The sequence below is a fragment of the Xenopus tropicalis genome, chromosome 1 (assembly GCF_000004195.4).
Source record: "Xenopus tropicalis strain Nigerian chromosome 1, UCB_Xtro_10.0, whole genome shotgun sequence".
NCBI classification, from domain to species: Eukaryota; Metazoa; Chordata; class Amphibia; order Anura; family Pipidae; genus Xenopus; species Xenopus tropicalis.
This window is the reverse complement of record NC_030677.2, coordinates 27,856,236-27,877,467: the sequence shown is the minus strand read 5'-3', so window position 1 is coordinate 27,877,467 and position 21,232 is coordinate 27,856,236. Positions and strand designations below refer to the sequence as shown.

Sequence of the window (21,232 nt, the reverse complement as noted above, 5' to 3'; positions counted from 1 at the left end):
ATAAAAGGATATAGGTATGCACTAACATGTCCTTGTAATATCAAGCACCCATAAGTACAATACACAGTGCAAGCCCTCTACTTACCACTTGGTCAGAGCAGACACAGAGCTCCCTTGCTCCACATCATGCAACAAATTAAGTTCAAAAGGCTAACTCGTGCTAGTATAGAGAACAAGTAACCATGAATCCCTCTGTATGTGGGATATTAAATGGCATAATTGTGCTATGTTTAAAGCTCATAAAGGAGCTCTCTTGTAATTACGCAGTTTGCTTTCTAGCTGATTAAAAGCAGTACCTGATCTCCAGTTTGTATTCAGATATACTTTGTTCAACAAACGTCCTGGAGCTGTTTGCTGCTCTGATTCCATAGATGTTCTGCACAGCATTCCTCAAAGCATGAAGCTTTCAAAAAAACAAAATCAAGATCATTGGATCAACAATAACTAGATGCAACAATTCAACCAGCAAAATCATCCTGAATCATTTAGGGCAAGGGCACATATAGTGGATTGTCTGTTTCCTCCGCATATGTTTTGTAGACAGGCACATGAAAACAGATCCCTTTTCAAGCGTTGGCCTGTGTTGAGCTATACACAGTGGGTAAAGTAAGACTAATGCTCTGTGGTGGCTTAACCCTTTAAGTGCCAGCCGAATTCGTCATTTCGGTTCCCCCCAGTGCCAGACGTTTTTTAAGCATTTTGTACTCATTCACTTTAACAATGTTTTTTGGTAGGAAAACCTCCACGAAACTAGGGAAATTATATATCGTTTTTTTCGTCACTAATTGGGCTTCGACATACATACCAAATTTTATAACTTTTCTGGAGATATGATGTGTATTTTGGGTGAAATATGTAAAAAAAAAATAAAATTATGAAAAATTTCTGTATATTTTGAGGTTTTTTTCCATAGAAAAGTTAATTTTACTCACTTACTTCACTCACAGTTCCTGTCCAGAAGTAACCCCCAAACTAAGGCAATACTTAGTACAATATCACACCAGAACAAAGCAGAAAAGCGCTTGTAACAGTTGATGCAGCATAACTTATATGTAAATCTAAAATATCCCCTCATGTTTGGTATCTTTAGAAACTACAGACCTTCAGGTTTCTAGGTGCAATGTAGTTTTCACTCAAAAGCCAAATACCTTTTGTCAGTGCATTGTGAAATTTGGAACTTTTTATGACATTTTTTTTTTTTCTAAAACGTAAACTTGGACGCATGATCAAATGTGGATTTGACAAAAAAAAATCTCATAAAAATTTTCTAACAAAGGCATATTTGAAAGACAAACTTCTCCTGAATAAAATGATGCCCCATATGTATGGGTGCACATAAAGACATGGGCACCAAACACTCCAAAGCAGGGGCAATGCACAAGGGCAATTACAGCTAAAAATGTGGGGGCTGCGCTCTATGTGCACTTCCTGCAGTTTTTCAGTGTTAACCCCCCCTACCTGTGAAATAACCCCCACAAACTATATATTTCTGAAAAGTGCACACCTTCAGCTATTCAGAGACACCACTCTTCTCTTTCTACATGGAAAATTGTGGCCGCAGTCCCTTGCAGAAGTAAGCGCTTTGGTCAGAAATCAAGGAAAAACCAGATAAAAAACCTAGATTTCTCCCCAAAATCTCCATGGCAACTACCAAAAACTTACTAACCATCAATCTGCAAGTTCCCCAGAATAAAACGATACCCCATATGTATGGGTGCACATAAAGACGTGGCCACCAAATGCCCCAAAACAGGGGCAATGCATAAGGGCAATTTCAGTTGAAATTTTGGGGGCTGCGCTCTATGTGCACTACCTGCAGTTTTTCAGTGTTAACCCCCCCTACCTGTGAGATAACCCCCACAATCTATATATTTACGAAAAGTGCACACCTTCAGCTATTCAGAGACACCACTCTTCTCTTTCTACATGGAAAATTGTGGCCGCAGTCCCTTGCAGAAGTCAGCGCTTTGGTCAGAAATCAAGGAAAAACCAGATACAACCCTAGATTTCTCCCCAAAATCTCCATGGCAACTACCAAAAACTTACTAACCATCAATCTGCAAGTTCCCCTGAAAAAAACGATACCCCATATGTATGGGTGCACATAAAGACGTGGCCACCAAATGCCCCAAAACAGGGGCAATGCATAAGGGGAATTTCAGTTGAAATTTTGGGGGCTGCGCTCTATGTGCACTACCTGCAGTTTTTCAGTGTTAACCCCCCCTACCTGTGAGATAACCCCCACAATATATATATTTATGAAAAGTGCACACCTTCAGCTATTCAGAGACACCACTCTTCTCTTTCTACATGGAAAATTGTGGCCGCAGTCCCTTGCAGAAGTCAGCGCTTTGGTCAGAAATCAAGGAAAAACCAGATACAACCCTAGATTTTGGTCAGAAATCAAGGAAAAACCAGATAAAAACCTAGATTTCTCCCCAAAATCTCCATGGCAACTACCAAAAACTTACTAAACCTCAATTTGCAAGTTCCCCTGAATAAAACGATACCCCATATGTATGGGTGCACATAAAGACGTGGCCACCAAATGCCCCAAAACAGGGGCAATGCATAAGGGCAATTTCAGTTGAAATTTTGGGGGCTGCGCTCTATGTGCACTACCTGCAGTTTTTCAGTGTTAACCCCCCCTACCTGTGAGATAACCCCCACAATCTATATATTTACGAAAAGTGCACACCTTCAGCTATTCAGAGACACCACTCTTCTCTTTCTACATGGAAAATTGTGGCCGCAGTCCCTTGCAGAAGTTAGCGCTTTGGTCAGAAATCAAGGAAAAACTAGATACAAACCTAGATTTCTCCCCAAAATCTCCATGGCAACTACCAAAAACTTACTAACCATCAATCTGCAAGTTCCCCTGAATAAAACGATACCCCATATGTATGGGTGCACATAAAGACGTGGCCACCAAATGCCCCAAAACAGGGGCAATGCATAAGGGGAATTTCAGTTGAAATTTTGGGGGCTGCGCTCTATGTGCACTACCTGCAGTTTTTCAGTGATAACCCCCCCTACCTGTGAGATACCCCCACAATCTATATATTTACGAAAAGTGCACACCTTCAGCTATTCAGAGACACCACTCTTCTCTTTCTACATGGAAAATTGTGGCCGCAGTCCCTTGCAGAAGTCAGCGCTTTGGTCAGAAATCAAGGAAAAACCAGATACAACCCTAGATTTTGGTCAGAAATCAAGGAAAAACCAGATAAAAACCTAGATTTCTCCCCAAAATCTCCATGGCAACTACCAAAAACTTACTAAACCTCAATTTGCAAGTTCCCCTGAATAAAACGATACCCCATATGTATGGGTGCACATAAAGACGTGGCTACCAAATGCCCCCAAACAGGGGCAATGCATAAGGGGGGCTGTGCTCTATCTGCAGTTATTTAGTCTAAACACACCCATAACCTGTGAAATAACCCCCGCAAACTATATATTTCTGAAAAGTGCACACCTTCAGCTATTCAGAGACGCCACTCTCCTCTTTCTACATGGAAAATTGTGGCCGCAGTCCCTTGCAGAAGTTAGCGCTTTGGTCAGAAATCAAGGAAAAACCAGATACAAACCTAGATTTCTCCCCAAAATCTCCATGGCAACTACCAAAAACTTACTAACCATCAATCTGCAAGTTCCCCTGAATAAAACGATACCCCATATGTATGGGTGTACATAAAGACGTGGCCACCAAATGCCCCAAAACAGGGGCAATGCATAAGGGCAATTTCAGTTGAAATTTTGGGGGCTGCGCTCTATGTGCACTACCTGCAGTTTTTCAGTGTTAACCCCCCCTACCTGTGGAATAACCCCCACAATCTATATATTTACGAAAAGTGCACACCTTCAGCTATTCAGAGACACCACTCTTCTCTTTCTACATGGAAAATTGTGGCCGCAGTCCCTTGCAGAAGTCAGCGCTTTGGTCAGAAATCAAGGAAAAACCAGATACAAACCTAGATTTCTCCCCAAAATCTCCATGGCAACTACCAAAAACTTACTAACCATCAATCTGCAAGTTCCCCTGAATAAAACGATACCTATGTCTGGTTGCACATAAGTACATGGCCGCCAAACCTGAAAATGCATAATATTGGGGCTGCACTCTATGCACCCCTTTTTTTTTGCCTGCACCCGAATGAATGGGATACGCTCGGGTGCAGGCACATGTAGCCGATATACGCATGAAAACGCGTGAGAATGCAAAGTCTCGCGTTTTCATGCGTATATCGGCTACACGTGCCTGCACCCGAGCGTATCCCATTCATTCAGGTGCAGGAACAAGTAGCAGGCGTAGGGCTGAATTTTCGGCAAGCGTTTTTCCACTTGCTGAAAAAATCAGCCCTACGCCTCGTGTGGCATCAGCCTAACCCTTGGCAATAGAAACTACCAGAACAATCTTAGCACCTCTGGACCTTTCTAGAACAACTGAAATCAAATGGAATAAAACCACTAAAAGCAATCAAAGAACAATAGTTGCAATGAAATCGGTAAGAGCCCTGGATCCACCAACGTCACTGCAAATTCAGCACCCAATAGCAATAAAAAAAGTTACAGTGCAATAGAATAATTCAAAAACAGAAATCAATTATGAAAATGCCAAAAAAACACTAAAATGCAACCAAATAAATCAGATAATTATAGAGCAAGATCAGAAATAAAGTTTTAGTAAAAAAAAAAGACTGCCAAAGAAAGCAAAGAAAGAAAGAAAAAAAAAAAAAAAAAAAAGTGTAAGTGTAAGTGTAAGTGTCTGTGTGTGTGTAAGTGTCTGTGTGTGCTTGGGAAAGTTGTAAATAAGTGTGTATGTGTACAAAAGTGTAATAATGACAAAGATAGAAGAAAAAATGCAAAAAAAAAAAAAAAAAAAAAATTTTTTAGACAGTTGAGATAGAAATAAGCAAAATAAACAGTGGTAGAGAGTTGTAGTTCAGCTTACCCAAGGCAGGCAGACGATCAGGGGCGATCAGGGGCGATCAATCCAGCAGGAAGGCAGCAGGGGAGCTCCATCTTGTCCGAAGTGCGCAGCAGGAGTGAGGGAGCCGACAGTAGGCGGCGCTATTTAAAGGGACAGCAGTGGACACGTCATCAACGCGTGTCCACTGCTGTCATTGGCTGGCGACGCGATCGGTGCGGCTGGGGGACCCGGATCGGTGAGTATGTTTTTCATTGCTCGTTGCCTAGGGGGATCTGAGGGGTTTACAAGCGCTGCGCTGCTTTAAAAGCGAGCGCAGCGCTTGTAAACCCGACAGTGCCATTGGACGTAGATTCTACGTCCCATGGCACTTTGGTCCCTTGGTACCTAGGACGTAGAATCTACGTCCCTTGGCACTTAAAGGGTTAAAATGTTGTGATGTCCAAGATGTTTGTGTAATAGTTAAACAAGTGTTATACACAAAGGTTTTCATTTTTTCCTATAGCCTTTAGGATGAGGTCTCTTTGCAAAATGTGGAAATGTTTTGTTTTGTGAGCTTCCACCTTTTTGTGTCTGTATTCTGTAATTCTGCTGAAATAACCAATTAGGAGATAAGGGCCTTAATGTAAAATTGCTAGTTTATTTTCTCTTTGTGATAAAAACAGTACTAAACTACTCCGGGATTTTTCACCCCCTTCACCAGTGGATTACAGTAAACCCTCAAGAAGAGACAGGATTGCATGATAATCCAAAAATATCAACTATGTAGGAAAAAGGGGATAAAACTTCCTAGTTTTTTCCCACTGCCACTAAAGTAGAGGTGCCCAAAAATAACCAATGTGTTTCAGTATAAAGTTGTGTCTGTAATGTGCCTTGAGCTACTCTCTGTTTAAAGGAATACTGTCATGGGAAAATCAATTAATAGAGCTTCTCTCTCTGCACTGAAATCCATTTTTTAAAAACACAAACAGATTTATTTTATATTTAATTTTGAAATTTCACATGGGGCTAGCCGTATTCTTTATTTCCCAGGGTGCCACAGCCACGTGACCTGTTCTCTGATAAACTTCAGTCACACTTTACTGCTGCGCTGCAAGTTGGAGTGATACCCCCCTCCCAGCAGCCGATCAGCAGAACAATGGGAAGGGAGCAAGATAGCAGCTCCCAGTAGGTATCAGAATAGCACTCAATAGTAAGAAATCCAAGTCCGGCTTGGGACTCCTCCAGTTACATGGGAGTAGGAGAAACAATAGGTTAGCTAATGTGTAGCGCTGGCCCCTTCTGAAAGCTCAGACTCAGGCACAATGCACTGAGATGGCGCCTACACACCAATATTATAATTAAAAATACATTTGTTGGTTCAAGAATAAAATTTTAAATGGTAGAGTAAATTATTTGCTTTGTAAATGGTGTAATTTAGAAATCAAAAGTATACCATAAAAATCATGACAGTATCCCTGTCATCTGTTGCCTCACATTTATAAATGAAACAAACATTACAACTGGAAACATTTACCTTGTCTGTCAACAGACCGGAGAGGTTCTTTTGTTTACGTCCAAGATACTGATCATACAACTGTGCCAGTTTTGATGCCAGGACATGCTCCCGGCTAAAAAGAGGGTGATGCGTAAAAACAATTCCTGAGATATCAATATCCAGTTGATACTCTCCTGATCCAACTGCATACCTGTTCTCTTCCTTTGGTGGGCCTGCCTGTGGAAGGGATAGAGAGTGTATTATTATGACCACTCCTGATGCAGCTATTTTCCTATACTACAAACATTAGAAACAAAAATAGAATGTATTCATGATAGGGGGATAATTATGGCCGAGATTATCTCTGTTTTATACTTTGTATACATGTATGTTCCACTTCATTTCTTAGTGGCAGTGGAGTCCAGTGATTAAAATATATGGTTACTGTGTAAATCAATAGAACTAGAAATTAAATCCAGAAGTTCTGGGCCTGCCTTCATGTGACCATGTATGTTCAGCTTTGGCCAATTTTAACTATAAAGTTCACCTGTCTAGGTTATCTTGTTTTTAACAGTGTTACAATTTATTCTGCAATAGAAAACGGTCATTATTTATATTGCATGACTGGATCAAAATAAATTTTCCGACTTCATTTTGGCACCCTTAAAATAGGCGAAGAAACTGATTATTAATACTAGTATCAAACAGGTTATTCTGGTCCATTTATCAAAAAATCCAATAACAGGCAATTATAAAATGATATCTTACAAAAGGAGCAAAAACATCATGCCCAGGGCATCTTCTTATAGGAATAAACAGCCTTTGCATGTCCCAGTGATAACATAGCATCCATGCATGTTTTACATTTCTTATACAAATTCAGCATACCTTTACATATATGGTTTCCAGGGCTTGATCTATGCCTTCGTGCAAGGAAAATATGGGAGGTCTTGTAGATGATTGTTTTATAGGGTTAGCCAATGCCAGAATTTTGCCATCATCCCCAAACCACTTTTTACTCTGAAAACAAGAAAAATTTAAAAATGTACACTGTGCAATCATAAAACTATAACAAAACAAAAATACAGTTTTACCAATAATGTTGATTTTACAAGGCAAAATCAAACACTATTTCCTTAATCATTTTCTAGATAGTGTTAATGCATTATGGGGCTTATTTTCAACCTACTTTGCAGCGATGGCAAGCAAACAAGTTCTTTATTTTTTTGTAAAAACAGTGGGAAAGGAGAGTCTCAATAATAATAATACTTTTTACCTATTTTTTAAAGAATTTATGGTTATTGAAAGTACAGTTATGTGACCTGTGAACCAGAATGGTTCCGGTTTTCCGGATAAGGGATCTTTGGAACTCCATGTCTACTTAAAAATTAATTTAAACCCAAAAGGATTGTTTTGCCTCCAATAAGAAGTAATTATATCTTCGCTGGGATCATGTACAAAGTACTATTTTATTATTATAGAGAAAATGGGAATCATTTTTAAAAATGTGAATTATTTCATTAAAACTTCATTAAAATGGGAGATGGCCTTCCCATTATTTGGATCCCATACCTGTACTTTCATTTTCTGGTGCTTCACAGTTCTTCATAGTAATCTAGTAAAATTAACTAATCCTTATCTATAAGCCTGATACATAGGCTGCAGCTGGGGGATGGGAGGGGTTTGTTTATACAGATTTTTTTCATTCCTATTTAAATACCTTCCCCTGATTTCAGGGGAAGTGGTGGAGTTAAGGTAAATACAGTACATTCATGTTATGAATTATATTAAAAAGTAAGATTTGTATTTCAACTACAGGCAACACATTGTATGTCAGTAAGATAAAAGTGTATTTTTTTTTTTTTTTTTTTTTTTAAATGAATGTAAAGTCTTCCAACAGAATCTTCTAAAAGAAGCCACCATGTAATGTAGATTATTGTTACCCTTGCTAGCAGTGTTATTTACATTTTATAGTTTACCTCTTCCTGCCGTAGGATTCTGTTTTCAAGAATGTTCTGATTGGTTTGGGTTATTTTGGGTCTCTCTCCAGTGTACAGACCCTCATCTTCCAAGAATCTTGGCTGCATGTTTTCTGGTACCTTTTTTGAGGTTGGCACTATCAGAAGAAAGCAGTTTTAATACAGACTCTAGAGTGGATTTTAAAGAATAACACAACTGTGATTAATTATGGAATGATTGCTTTGTTTTGTTCTGCCAAAGTCAGTGAAAGATTTTTCTCTGCAGGTTTAATATTTAGCAGAAAACGTAAGATGCACATTTTAGTTTGCAGACATTATAACTCAATGGGATGATTCAATACATAATAATAAGGAATTATAAGGAAACAGATATCTATGGAGCAAAACAATACTAAAGTTAATATGGTAAAGTACCTGGTTGGATGCTTGGAATAAAAAAGCAGTCCAGTTCCTTCTGCAATTGATTACGATAGCCTTCATACTCAGCAGGCAAGAGCTCAATAAAATCCCTCAAAGTCTGATCAATGACAAACAGATCATCCTCGGGAACCAACGACTCCTCCTCTTCCCCCTTAATTATGTACAGCCATGGAAGACACATTTACTATTCAATTTTTTATGAATTACAGAATATTATATCAAAACACAGATCTTGCAGGCAGTATCCTTCAAAGTGCATTACAATGGCTCTCTCTTTTACTGCATAGTCTACTGATTGCATATTCCACCATGCCAGAATAAACAACCATACATACACTCACCATCCCATTTTCTGCCTCCTCTTGGTCTTCCTCTTCTAGGGGTTTTATCGAGGACTCTCCTTCTTCGACATCTTCTTTTTCAGGCACATCATGTTTTTTATTATCCATGTCTGTTTCAAAGTCAAATGTGAAGAAGTTGTAGGATTCCTCAGCACTAGGGTATCCATCCTGGGCCTGAGAACAGGTAATTGTAATTTATACATTTGAGCTGTGTTAGCTGATTATAAAGAAGAGGAGGAATACGGGAGACAGAAATATGGGACAGAGTAATTTGAACAGAAAGGGTGACTGCCAAAAAAATAGCAACAGCAAAAAGAGACAGGGTCCTCTGAACAAAAAGGGTTAGCGAGCATTCTAGATATAATCAGCTTTACTGAGCTTCTATCACAAGACAAATAGCAAAGTAACTAACCCTTTATCTGAAACATCATTTAGATTTACTAGTCTGATGCCTTGAATTCTTTTTATGTTTTGCCTGAGTAGTATGGGAGATATAAAAGTCCTGCCTGAGAACGCTGAAGTGGCAGAAAACAACCCAACTCTATCAAAAGGCATCAAAAATTAAATGTAATTTTTAAAAATTAAATTGACATCAAAAATCTAAATTTAATTAAATTAAGGAATCCCCTTAATGCTGTGAAAGGACACTAAGGGGCAGATTTATCAATGGGTGAAATTAGAGCTCACTACAGAAACACTCACTTACTCTCTGTTCATTTCTGGGGGATTTTAGAAGCACGGATACTACTATACCACTATCGTTGACCATTATGCCACTTCCGCTGGGTAAAATGTACAAAAGAATTTTAAGAAGACCTTTTGGGTTGCTCCCAATTTTGTTTTATTGACATCAAAATTCTAAACAGATATTCATACCTGGGACTTTTTCTGTACAGTCTTTACAGCCTCTCGAAATCTGACCCTTGATGTCAACTCAGTCTCAGCTTCTCTAACCCTGTCCAGTTGAAAGGAATCCTGGAGTAATAAAAAAAAAAAAAAAATTAATAAATAATAAAACTAAGAAGTTAAACAAAGAAAAAAAATTAAAATAATATGCAATAAAAAACATTCTCAAAGGCCTGCAAAAATAAAAATTAATACAAAAGAATATTACTTTGCTATTTCTAAAGATATACAAGATCTACAAAACATAAATGATACAATTGCCATTGTAAAAATACTTCACTGCGCTGGTTCAGCTTTTCAGTATTTATACCATTAGATGTTTCTAGGTTATAAACAGAGAGTATATTGTCAAAAACTGCTATGCTTGAGTTATAGTTAGGGTAACGAGATCACTTGAAAATTCAGGGACACGTCTAGAAAATCCAGCTAGCAGGGCTAAAATGATTCCATCTTAATTCAAATGCAATCAGTTCTACCCTGCAACATTTATTTATTTAGACATGTCCCTGGATTTACAAGTTAACTGGTCACCCTAGTTTTAGTACAAAACCTGCTACCCAGTCAAATGAGTATAATCTCTAACTTTTTACCGCAGATGGGTAAGACACTTAAGGTGGCCATACACTGTAAGATCCACTCATTTGGCAAGGTCAATAAGCGAGCTGAGCTTCTCCCTAGGGCCAAACAATCAAATTAAACAGCAGGCACACGCAACATCAGTTCGGAGACCGCATCAACGAGCCGATGCGGTCCCCTATCCGACAGAAAAAGAAAAAACAATCTTGATCGAGATCTGCTCGATTTTTGGCCGGATTTCAGTCGGGAAGGCCCGTCCTTGGTGCCCATACACAGGCAGATAAGCTGCCGAATCGGTATAAAAGACTGATATAGGCAGCTGAAATTGGCCTGTGTACGGCCACCGTTACAGGAACGGGGCCCCTGACCAGGGTACTTTTCTGACTCAGTGCTGCCATTGCTAGTCACTTGTGGCTGTCCTGAACTGTTCACACACTCAGAATCATGCCATCAAAAATTGCGACATGCACAGGGTAATAAAATAAAAAAATTGTACTATACTGCGCATGCACACAGTCCATGGCAAACTAAAGGGATTGCTGGGAAATGACTGAAGATAGCAGCACAATGCACAGCAGGGAAAAACCCTGAGCAAGCTTTTTTTTCACAAAAAAAGGGAGCGTCAATCTGTGTTAAAAATAAAGTGACTGTATTGGCTGGAGGTGTCTAACTTGTCCTTTAAACCTTATTAAAAGTTAAAGAATATTAGCCATTGTAGTTCAGAAATATCTGTGGACCCAAGGTTAAGAAACAGGACTCTAATACAATCATATAAGCAAGGCAAATGAAAATGCACTCACCTCTTCATTAAACCTTCTGAATGAATCTGCATGTTTAGACTTAGGTAATCTTTGGGGCGAAACAACTGGGGACTCATCCTGTAGAGTACTTTCTGCCTTAGACTTGCCATAGAAAAGAAAGGATCAGAGATTATGGTATATCCTTTATAGCCTCAAGCAAGAAGTTTCTCTAGCACACGATTAAGATGCAAAAATATAATTCAAGTGTTTGACAAAAAGGTATTTTGCTCAAGGAGTGTACCAAACATGGAAAAAGCATTCCTTGCATATTCTGCTGTCAGCTAAGATTCCATCCTTCATGGGCACCATCACTAAGACAAATGAAATAGGGCCACTGAATTTGACTCATGGAAATGTTAAATGCCGCATATATATGTAATTTCATTTTTGCTTCATTTCCAGAATAATTCCACTTCTTGCCGTGCCTAAGCAATTGTCTCTCTGGGTGGAAAGTCCACAATCTTCCTTATCACTTCCCATAGATCCGCTAATATTGTAAAATCCAATTAAAATAGAACAGAAAGGGGTGTGACTGAGCAAAGCAGGGGTATATAAATGCACTAATGCATGACTTGCAAAATCACACTCACCATAGCAGGGATAATTCCCTAAGCTTTGTTACAGGCTTTCAGAGATACCATATATATTATCAGTACATGTATTGCCTAGTACAGGGATCCCCAATGTTTTATACCTGTGGTCACATTCAAATGTAAAAAGAGTTGGGGAGAAACATAAGCATGAAAAATGTTCCTGGTGTCACATATTGGCTATTTGGAAGCCCCTATGTCAGTGATCCCCAACCAGTGGCTCGTGAGCAACATGTTGCTCACCAACCACTTGGATGTTACTTTCAGTGGCCTGAAATCAGCTACTTATTTTTAAATTCCTGGTTTGGAGGCAAGTTTTGGCTGCATAAAAACATAGTGTGCTGCCAAATAGAGCCTCCACATAGGGGCTGCCAAATAGCCAATTATAGCTCTTACTTGGCACCTCAGGAACTTTTTTCATGCTTGTGTTGCTCCCCAACACTTTTTTCATTTAAATGTTGCTCACAGGTATAAAAGGTTGGGGATGCCTGCCCTATATGGACTGGCAGCAGTGGCCCTTTAGAAAGAACACTGGGCAAGCTTATAGTCATAATAAGGCACAGAACCTGTGATCTGAAGTAGCACCTGCACTTCAGTAGACTGCCGCTCAGTTTGCAATCGCTTGGGCAAAAAAAGGTCAGCTTCTATTTCATTTTAACTAGAAACTAAGAAATCACTGGCAAAGAACTTTCCTACAGGACCTTAAATGAATCCACAAGATTTAAATCAGTTTTGCAAGGAGTGTTCAGACTAATTCTCTAAAGCAATACAAGAAAAACATTTTTTAGATACATACCCTTGCAGCTTTCAGTCTTTCTCTGAGCCGCTCTCTCATGGAAGCTTCAGCAGCACTGGGCACTGGTGTGGAAGCCGCTAAAGGTGGAAGGCCTGAAAACATTTATATTAAAAAAGGCATCAAATTCAAGTCACCGACTTTTCTATTTTTTTTAAAGCAAAATATTGTATATGTGTATTTCCTAAGGATTCTTGTGTTTTGGCTCTGTTTAGATTTATGTAGGGAAGATGCTCCCCTATATCTGGGGATCAATAAAAAACAGATTTAAAAACAATTTACTTAAAAACTGACAGCCAAATCAACAGGTCACCTGTGCCATGTTACTTACTCCGCTGCCCTCTGACTGTAGCGGTGAGATCTTCCACTGGGTCTTCTGTTTGTATCTCCTCATCGTGATCTGTCAGCTGGTAATAAAATCAGTGAGAGAAGTCAGAATGGTGAAGCATTACAAACAGACTAAAGGTCCCCCATACACAGGCAGATCCGCTCGCTTGGCGATGTCGCCAAGCGAGCGGATCTTCACCAGATATCCCCACCTACAGGTGGGCGATATTGGGGAGCATTTGGCCTGGGGCCAAACGATCAAATTATGTGGGCGGCAATTGGGCAGTTGGTTCGGGGACCGCATCAACGAGCCGATGCGGTCCCCGATCTGACTGAATTTTCTAACCTGGCCGATCGATATCTGGCCAATTTTAGGCCATATATCGGTCGGGCAGGCCCCTCGTTTCTTCCCCTACACGGGCCGATAAGCTGGCGAATCGGTCCAAGGGACTGATATCGGCAGCTACTATCGGCCCATGTATGGATACCATTAGACTCGTGATATCAGAAAGATGTCTTGTGTATTCTAAGTCATTGCTTACTAGTATGTTATGATCCTTACTATTTTTAACACCTAGCTGCAAAGTTGTAGATATCCAGTACATCCAAGGTCACTTTACACCAATTGCAAATCATCTATTACTATATGTTAAAAAAAAAAAAAAAAACATTACAAAAATGAAACCTTCTTAAATGTTAAAAAAGCAGGATTATGTATGTTAAAACATGATGCCAGACTAACCTATACATGGATTTGCGTATTTTTGTATACTATTGGGAGCTGCCAAGTGAGTTACCAGACTGATTCAATATTTTATCCCATCCAGTGACAAAGCAGCCTATGAAACTAACATGGCAGCAAAGCGAAAAAATATCTCAGGGGATCTACTGAATAAGACTATGAGATCAGACCTGGTTTACTCTTATTTCTGCTTTAATGGGCAGGTATGACAGTGTCCCTATAACTTTTAATTTTTGGGGGAAGCTTCTGTAAGTATGCTAATTAGTTTAATGTTCTGATTTCCATCAGATGTATTATGATGCACTATGAACACCCATTAAATAAGAGCTGAAGCCAATGTGCTGTTTTCCCCCATGGCCCATAAAAATAGCATATAATATATTTTATGGACATACTGCTTTCTTTCTTCTATGCCTCTGCGCCCTTAGCTTTTTCTTTAGCTGTTCCACTTCAGCCTCTTCATTGTCTACATAGTCCTGGAAAAGAAAGATAAAGAAAGTCAGCAGCAGGCTTGGTATCATTATTTCATTCAAGTATTAAACACAGTTAAGTCCTGCAGGGAAACCATTTTTTTAGGACCCGGACCCGCAGCCCACAACATGCATTTTAACCTGCTTGGACCCGCTACCCGACCCGCAACTGCCTTATCCATAACCTAATCCACAAAATGCTGACTTCCATTAAACAGGAAATGCTGTTGCTGCATATGGAAAGTGACATCATCATAAGCGAGCGGGATTAAAAAAAAAAATAAAAATAAAAATGGAGTAAAATATAGATAATATAAGGAAGACAGACAACACCCACAGACCTGCATCTATACCCGCATCCGAAAAACCTATCTGCAACCCGAATGGTCACAGTTTTTTTTGTGGGTAACCCACAGGTACAAGGCCCACTGCAGGACTCAGTATTAGAAGAAAAGGTGGGGTGAACTGAACAGGAAACATAGGCTGGTCTCAGCATAAATATGCATGTCAGTGTTTGCCCTGTGTTGATATAGACAAACTGTATTAGATACTGGGAAACCTTTCACTTGGTGGAAACAGATATTGCTCAAGCATGTAAACAGCACTTTCAGCAGGGGATGGACATTTAACACTATAAACGAGGGTGGGAAATTGGGGTGTTGTATGGTATTCAGAACAATAAAGTGTGCAAGTTGCCTGAAATCTACCTCATGTGCCATATACTGAAAACAGGTGCGTACCTGTATTTAGGTTGGCCTCTCTCTTTCTCTATATCTATATCTATATATATATATACTGTATATCTATATAGGAACAAGGAAAAACAGTACTCCTATGATTTGCATTTACATTTTTGCTTCACGAGCAAAAATGTAAATGCCACATTATTAAGCCCCAGAGCTCCAATGAAGGACAAATAACACCAAAAGATAAGGATATTTTGTATACATTTAAACATTTACTGTAAAGGTGGCCATACCCGAGCCGATTTAACTCATTCCCCGATGAACAATCTAATCGGTGCACAATCGTGTGATGTAAAAGAAATGACACTAATATTTGAGAATTTAGAAAGCACAGATTGTCCTGGAAACATGAACAATCAATGTATTTTTCGTAGGTACACATAGGGGCCATGAATTTTAATTAAAAGCACGACTGGAAAAAAACATGAATTTTAATTAAAAGCACGACTAGAAAAAAAATCAGAGTAACTACGATAATTTCTGACGTGTGAAAATTCTTTTCTTGGTCGTATGAAAATATCATGGTTACGATCCGAAAGTCACGAAATTTTCATATCCGAATGATCGTAAACGGCACAAAAACCTTTCTGGCTTTGGGACTTCAATGCATGATTTTGGAAGCCTCCCATAGGACTCAATGGCACTCTGCAGCTCCAACCTGGCCCAAGGAAAGTCTCCCATAGGGCTCAATGGCACTCTGCAGCTCCAACCCGGCCCAAGGAACGTCTCCCATAGGGCTCAATGGCACTCTGCAGCTCCAACCCGGCCCAAGGAAAGTCTCCCATAGGGCTCAATGGCACTCTGCAGCTCCAACCCGGCCCAAGGAAAGTCTCCCATAGGGCTGAATGGCACTCTGCAGCTCCAACCCGGCCCAAGGAAAGTCTCCCATAGGGCTCAATGGCACTCTGCAGCTCCAACCCGGCCCAAGGAAAGTCTCCCATAGGGCTCAATGGCACTCTGCAGCTCCAACCCGGCCCAAGGAAAGTCTCCCATAGGGCTCAATGGCACTCTGCAGCTCCAACCCGGCCCAAGGAAAGTCTCCCATAGGGCTCAATGGCACTCTGCAGCTCCAGCCCGGCCCAAGGAAAGTCTCCCATAGGGCTCAATGGCACTCTGCAGCTCCAGCCCGGCCCAAGGAAAGTCTCCCATAGGGCTCAATGGCACTCTGCAGCTCCAACCCGGCCCAAGGAAAGTCTCCCATAGGGCTCAATGGCACTCTGCAGCTCCAACCCGGCCCAAGGAAAGTCTCCCATAGGGCTCAATGGCACTCTGCAGCTCCAACCCGGCCCAAGGAAAGTCTCCCATAGGGCTCAATGGCACTCTGCAGCTCCAACCCGGCCCAAGGAAAGTCTCCCATAGGGCTCATTGGCACTCTGCAGCTCCAACCCGGCCCAAGGAAAGTCTCCCATAGGGCTCAATGGCACTCTGCAGCTCCAACCCGGCCCAAGGAAAGTCTCCCATAGGGCTCAATGGCACTCTGCAGCTCCAACCCAGCCCAAGGAAAGTCTCCCATAGGGCTCAATGGCACTCTGCAGCTCCAACCCGGCCCAAGGAAAGTCTCCCATAGGGCTCAATGGCACTCTGCAGCTCCAACCTGGCCAAAAGATAGTCACGATACCAAAGCTTGAATGAATTCCGAAATGGTCGTAGTCTTTGCGAAAAATACGACTTTTAACGAAAACCACAAAAAGGTTGTGCAATTTTAAAAATATTATCGTGGTCATTACGAAAAGTTCTAAAAATTAGAAAGAAAAAAAAATCATGGTTTCATGAATGGGCCCCTAAATATTGCCACTAGGAAATGCCTCTAAAGAAAAAAAAAGCATGAAATGTGAAAACAAGTATAAGTTTGGCATGGAGTATAAATGCAGTGTGAGAATCGGCTGGCAATTAAAGGGCAACTGATACCAACACAGACCACAATGTGGGGAAAAATAACAGAGCAGTAAGATATTATGCAGCAAGGGTGGGTTCTGTCTCTCTGCTGAAATTGTTATACAGGTATGGGATCCCTTATATGGAAACCCATTATCCATAAAGCTCCAAATTATGGAAAGCCCGTCTCCCATAGACTCCATTTTAATCAAATAATTCACATTTTTAAAACTGATTTCCTTTTTTTCTCTGTAATAATAAAACAATACCTGTACTTGATCCCAACTAAGATATAATTACCCCTTATTGGGGGCAGAACAGCCCTATTGGGTTTATTTAATGGTTAAATGATTCCCTTTTCTCTGTAATAATAAAACAGTACCTGTACTTGATCCCAACTAAGATATAATTACACCTTATTGGGGGCAGAACAGTCCTATTGGGTTTATTTAGTGGTTAAATGATTCCCTTTTCTCTGTAAGGGCTCTGGTACACGGGGAGATTAGTCGCCCGCGGCAAAACTCCCTGCTCGCGGGCGACTAATCTCCCCGAGTTGCCTTCCCTCTGCCATCCCACCGGCGAACATGTAAGTCGCCGGCGGGATGGCAGACGCGGCAGCGCGATTTCGCGCAAATCGCCCCGCCGCGTCTGCCATCCCGCCGGCGACTTACATGTTCGCCAGTGGGATGGCAGAGGGAAGGCAACTCGGGGAGATTAGTCGCCCGCGAGCAGGGAGTTTTGCCGCGGGCGACTAATCTCCCCGTGTACCAGAGCCCTAATAATAAAACAGTACCTGTACTTGATCCCAACTAAGATATAATTACCCCTTATTGGGGGCAGAACAGCCCTATTGGGTTTATTTAGTGGTTAAATGATTCCCTTTTCTCTGTAATAATAAAACAGTACCTGTACTTGATCCCAATTAAGATATAATTACCCCTTATTGGGGGCAGAACAGTCCTATTGGGTTTATTTAGTGGTTAAATGATTTCCTTTTTCTCTGTAATAATAAAACAGTACCTGTACTTGATCCCAACTAAGATATAATTACCCCTTATTGGGGGCAGAACAGCCCTATTGGGTTTATTAAATGGTTAAATGATTCCCTTTTCTCTGTAATAATAAAACAGTACCTGTACTTAATCCCAACTAAGATATAATTACCCCTTATTGGGGGCAGAACAGCCCTATTGGGTTTATTTCATGGTTAAATGATTCCCTTTTCTCTGTAATAATAAAACAGTACCTGTACTTGATCCCAACTAAGATATAATTACCCCTTATTGGGGGCAGAACAGCCCTATTGGGTTTATTTCATGGTTAAATGATTCCCTTTTCTCTGTAATAATAAAACAGTACCTGTACTTGATCCCAACTAAGATATAATTACCCCTTATTGGGGGCAGAACAGCCCTATTGGGTTTATTTAATGGTTAAATGATTCCCTTTTCTCTGTAATAATAAAACAGTACCTGTACTTGATCCCAACTAAGATATAATTACCCCTTATTGGGGCAGAACAGCCCTATTGGGTTTATTTAATGGTTAAATGATTCCCTTTTCTCTGTAATAATAAAACAGTACCTGTACTTGATCCCAACTAAGATATAATTACCCCTTATTGGGGCAGAACAGCCCTATTGGGTTTATTTAATGGTTAAATGATTCCCTTTTCTCTGTAATAATAAAACAGTACCTGTACTTGATCCCAACTAAGATATAATTACCCCTTATTGGGGGCAGAACAGCCCTATTGGGTTTATTTCATGGTTAAATGATTCCCTTTTCTCTATAATAATAAAACAGTACCTGTACTTGATCCCAACTAAGATATAATTACCCCTTATTGGGGGCAGAACAGCCCTATTGGGTTTATTTAATGGTTAAATGATTCCCTTTTCTCTGTAATAATAAAACAGTACCTGTACTTGATCCTAACAAAGATATAATTAATGCTTATTGGATGCAAAACAGACCTATTGGGTGTTAAAATTAATGTTTTATTGATTTTTTAGCAGACTTAAGGTATGGAGATCCAAATTACAGGAAGACCCCTTATCCGGAATACCCTTGGTCCCGAGCATTCTGGATAACAGGTCCTATACCTGTACTACAACCCCCAGTTGCACCTTTGGGAGGGCTGAGAGTTTTAGTTAAACAACATGGAGCGCTAAAGTGAAAGTGAAGCAATGCAACGCAGCAACTTCCGCTTTGGCCTTAGCAACCGCACAGAGGCGCCTATAGCAACCACAGGAACTCCATAGACATAGCAGTAGCGTAAGCAACAAATTCCATTCGCTTATTCAATGTAACTGTAGCACAAACTGCACAACATACACACACGGCAACACTGAGTTAGTGTATCAGCAGCACAGACCTGTGTCACCATCCTCTGCTTCTCCTCAGAGTGTCTCATCGCAGCTTAGTGGCGACAGCTCCAAGCTTGGAACCCGAACAATTGTCCCCTCTTCGGTAGCTGCGGTTAAGTCTATAGTTCATTCAATACAGAAATGTACAGGTTCAGAAAGAGAACGACTTAAGCGTCGGTGAGCGCCGCCATTGGCCGGGGGATCGCACTCCCAGCATGCACCGCGCACTGGGATAGTTCGGTGGGAGGGGCGTACTACTGCTGGGTGTTTGCTGTAACGTTGCCATGGAGTCTCTGTACCTACAGACTCAGTTCCAGCTGCTAAGGCTGGCATTAGTATGTGCTGAAATGTTTAGTGGTAGAGACTTCTGTGCAGATAAACCAAAGATTTGTTTATAATATAACCAGTGATCGAGATAAAACGTGCACACAAATGAGGTTTATTTCATTATAACCAAGCATGTTCTTATTGGGTATGGATCGCCCTTACTGTATTCAGTCATAACCAAAGGGGTTAGACCAGGGATCCCCAACTTTTTGTTTTACCTGTGAGCCACAGAAACATTAAAAGAAGTTCTTTGGGGAGGCCAAATAATGACTGTGATTGGCTATTTGGTAGCGCCGTGAGGACTGTGTCGCTGTGCAGGGCCGCCATCAAGGGGGACATCGGAGAGCTGGAGACTTGGCAAAGGAGTGGGGAGCTCAGGTGCTTGCATCTTTTCCCCCTTACACAGCTTTCTTTTATAAGGGAAGGGACAAAATCCGACAACCAATGCGCTGACTTTTAATTAACACATTAAATCAATAAATTGCTCATTATACATTATTGGTTTTTTTTTACAGCACAGGTGCCTGCTCTTTAATGATGCGAGATTTCCTTTTAGTGAAGGTATCACAGTGGGGCATGGAAACTGCTACAACCTGTTAAACTGCCACAGAAAATATCATTTCACTTCATTATAATGGGGGGAAAGCAAAACATTGAAATTCACGTCTTTATTTATAAGTATTGTAGGGAGAGATGGTGCCTATAGTAGCAGTGGGATAATAGCCTCTGGGAAGGGACTGTGGCTGTGGGATAGCAGGTATAGTAGGGAGAGATGGTGCCTATAGTAGCAGTGGGGGGATAATAGCCTCTGGGAAGGGACTGTGGCTGTGGGATAGCAGGTATAGTAGGGAGAGATGGTGCCTATAGTAGCAGTGGGGGGATAATAGCCTCTGGGAAGGGACTGTGGCTGTGGGATAGCAGGTATAGTAGGGAGAGATGGTGCCTATAGTAGCAGTGGGGGGATAATAGCCTCTGGGAAGGGACTGTGGCTGTGGGATAGCAGGTATAGTAGGGAGAGATGGTGCCTATAGTAGCAGTGGGGGGATAATAGCCTCTGGGAAGGGACTGGGGCTGTGGGATAGCAGGTATAGTAGGGAGAGATGGTGCCTATAGTAGCAGTGGGGGGATAATAGCCTCTGGGAAGGGACTGGGGCTGTGGGATAGCAGGTATAGTAGGGAGAGATGGTGCCTATAGTAGCAGTGGGGGGATAATAGCCTCTGGGAAGGGATTGAGACTGGAATAGCAGGTATAGTAGGGAGAGATGGTGCCTATAGTAGCAGTGGGAGGATAATAGCCTCTGGGAAGGGACTGTGGCTGTGGAATAACAGGTATAGTAGGGAGAGATGGTGCCTATAGCAGCAGTGGGGGGATAATAGCCTCTGGGAAGGGACTGGGGCTGTGGGATAGCAGGTATAGTAGGGAGAGATGGTGCCTATAGTAGCAGTGGGGGGATAATAGCCTCTGGGAAGGGACTGTGGCTGTGGGATAGCAGGTATAGTAGGGAGAGATGGTGCCTATAGTAGCAGTGGGAGGATAATAGCCTCTGGGAAGGGACTGTGGCTG

The 21,232-nt window shown here is 41.1% G+C and overlaps 1 protein-coding gene across 1 annotated transcript in view; it reads right to left on the bottom strand.

Annotated features, from left to right (window-relative positions):
* Nucleotides 1-19,585, bottom strand: part of cc2d2a (coiled-coil and C2 domain containing 2A) — a 55,923-nt gene extending 36,338 nt beyond the window's left edge. The window contains exons 1-12 of the mRNA XM_002938643.5: nucleotides 19,350-19,585; nucleotides 14,277-14,357; nucleotides 13,144-13,219; nucleotides 12,816-12,907; nucleotides 11,430-11,531; nucleotides 10,024-10,122; nucleotides 9,148-9,321; nucleotides 8,801-8,957; nucleotides 8,387-8,523; nucleotides 7,296-7,427; nucleotides 6,447-6,644; nucleotides 297-403 (exon numbers count right to left, since the gene is read on the bottom strand). Of these exons, the coding sequence (XP_002938689.2) occupies nucleotides 297-403; nucleotides 6,447-6,644; nucleotides 7,296-7,427; nucleotides 8,387-8,523; nucleotides 8,801-8,957; nucleotides 9,148-9,321; nucleotides 10,024-10,122; nucleotides 11,430-11,531; nucleotides 12,816-12,907; nucleotides 13,144-13,219; nucleotides 14,277-14,357; nucleotides 19,350-19,388 (1,394 nt within the window). The 5' untranslated portion in view covers nucleotides 19,389-19,585. The remainder of the gene's footprint in view (nucleotides 1-296; nucleotides 404-6,446; nucleotides 6,645-7,295; nucleotides 7,428-8,386; nucleotides 8,524-8,800; nucleotides 8,958-9,147; nucleotides 9,322-10,023; nucleotides 10,123-11,429; nucleotides 11,532-12,815; nucleotides 12,908-13,143; nucleotides 13,220-14,276; nucleotides 14,358-19,349) is intronic.
* Nucleotides 19,586-21,232: the final 1,647 nt, after the last annotated feature.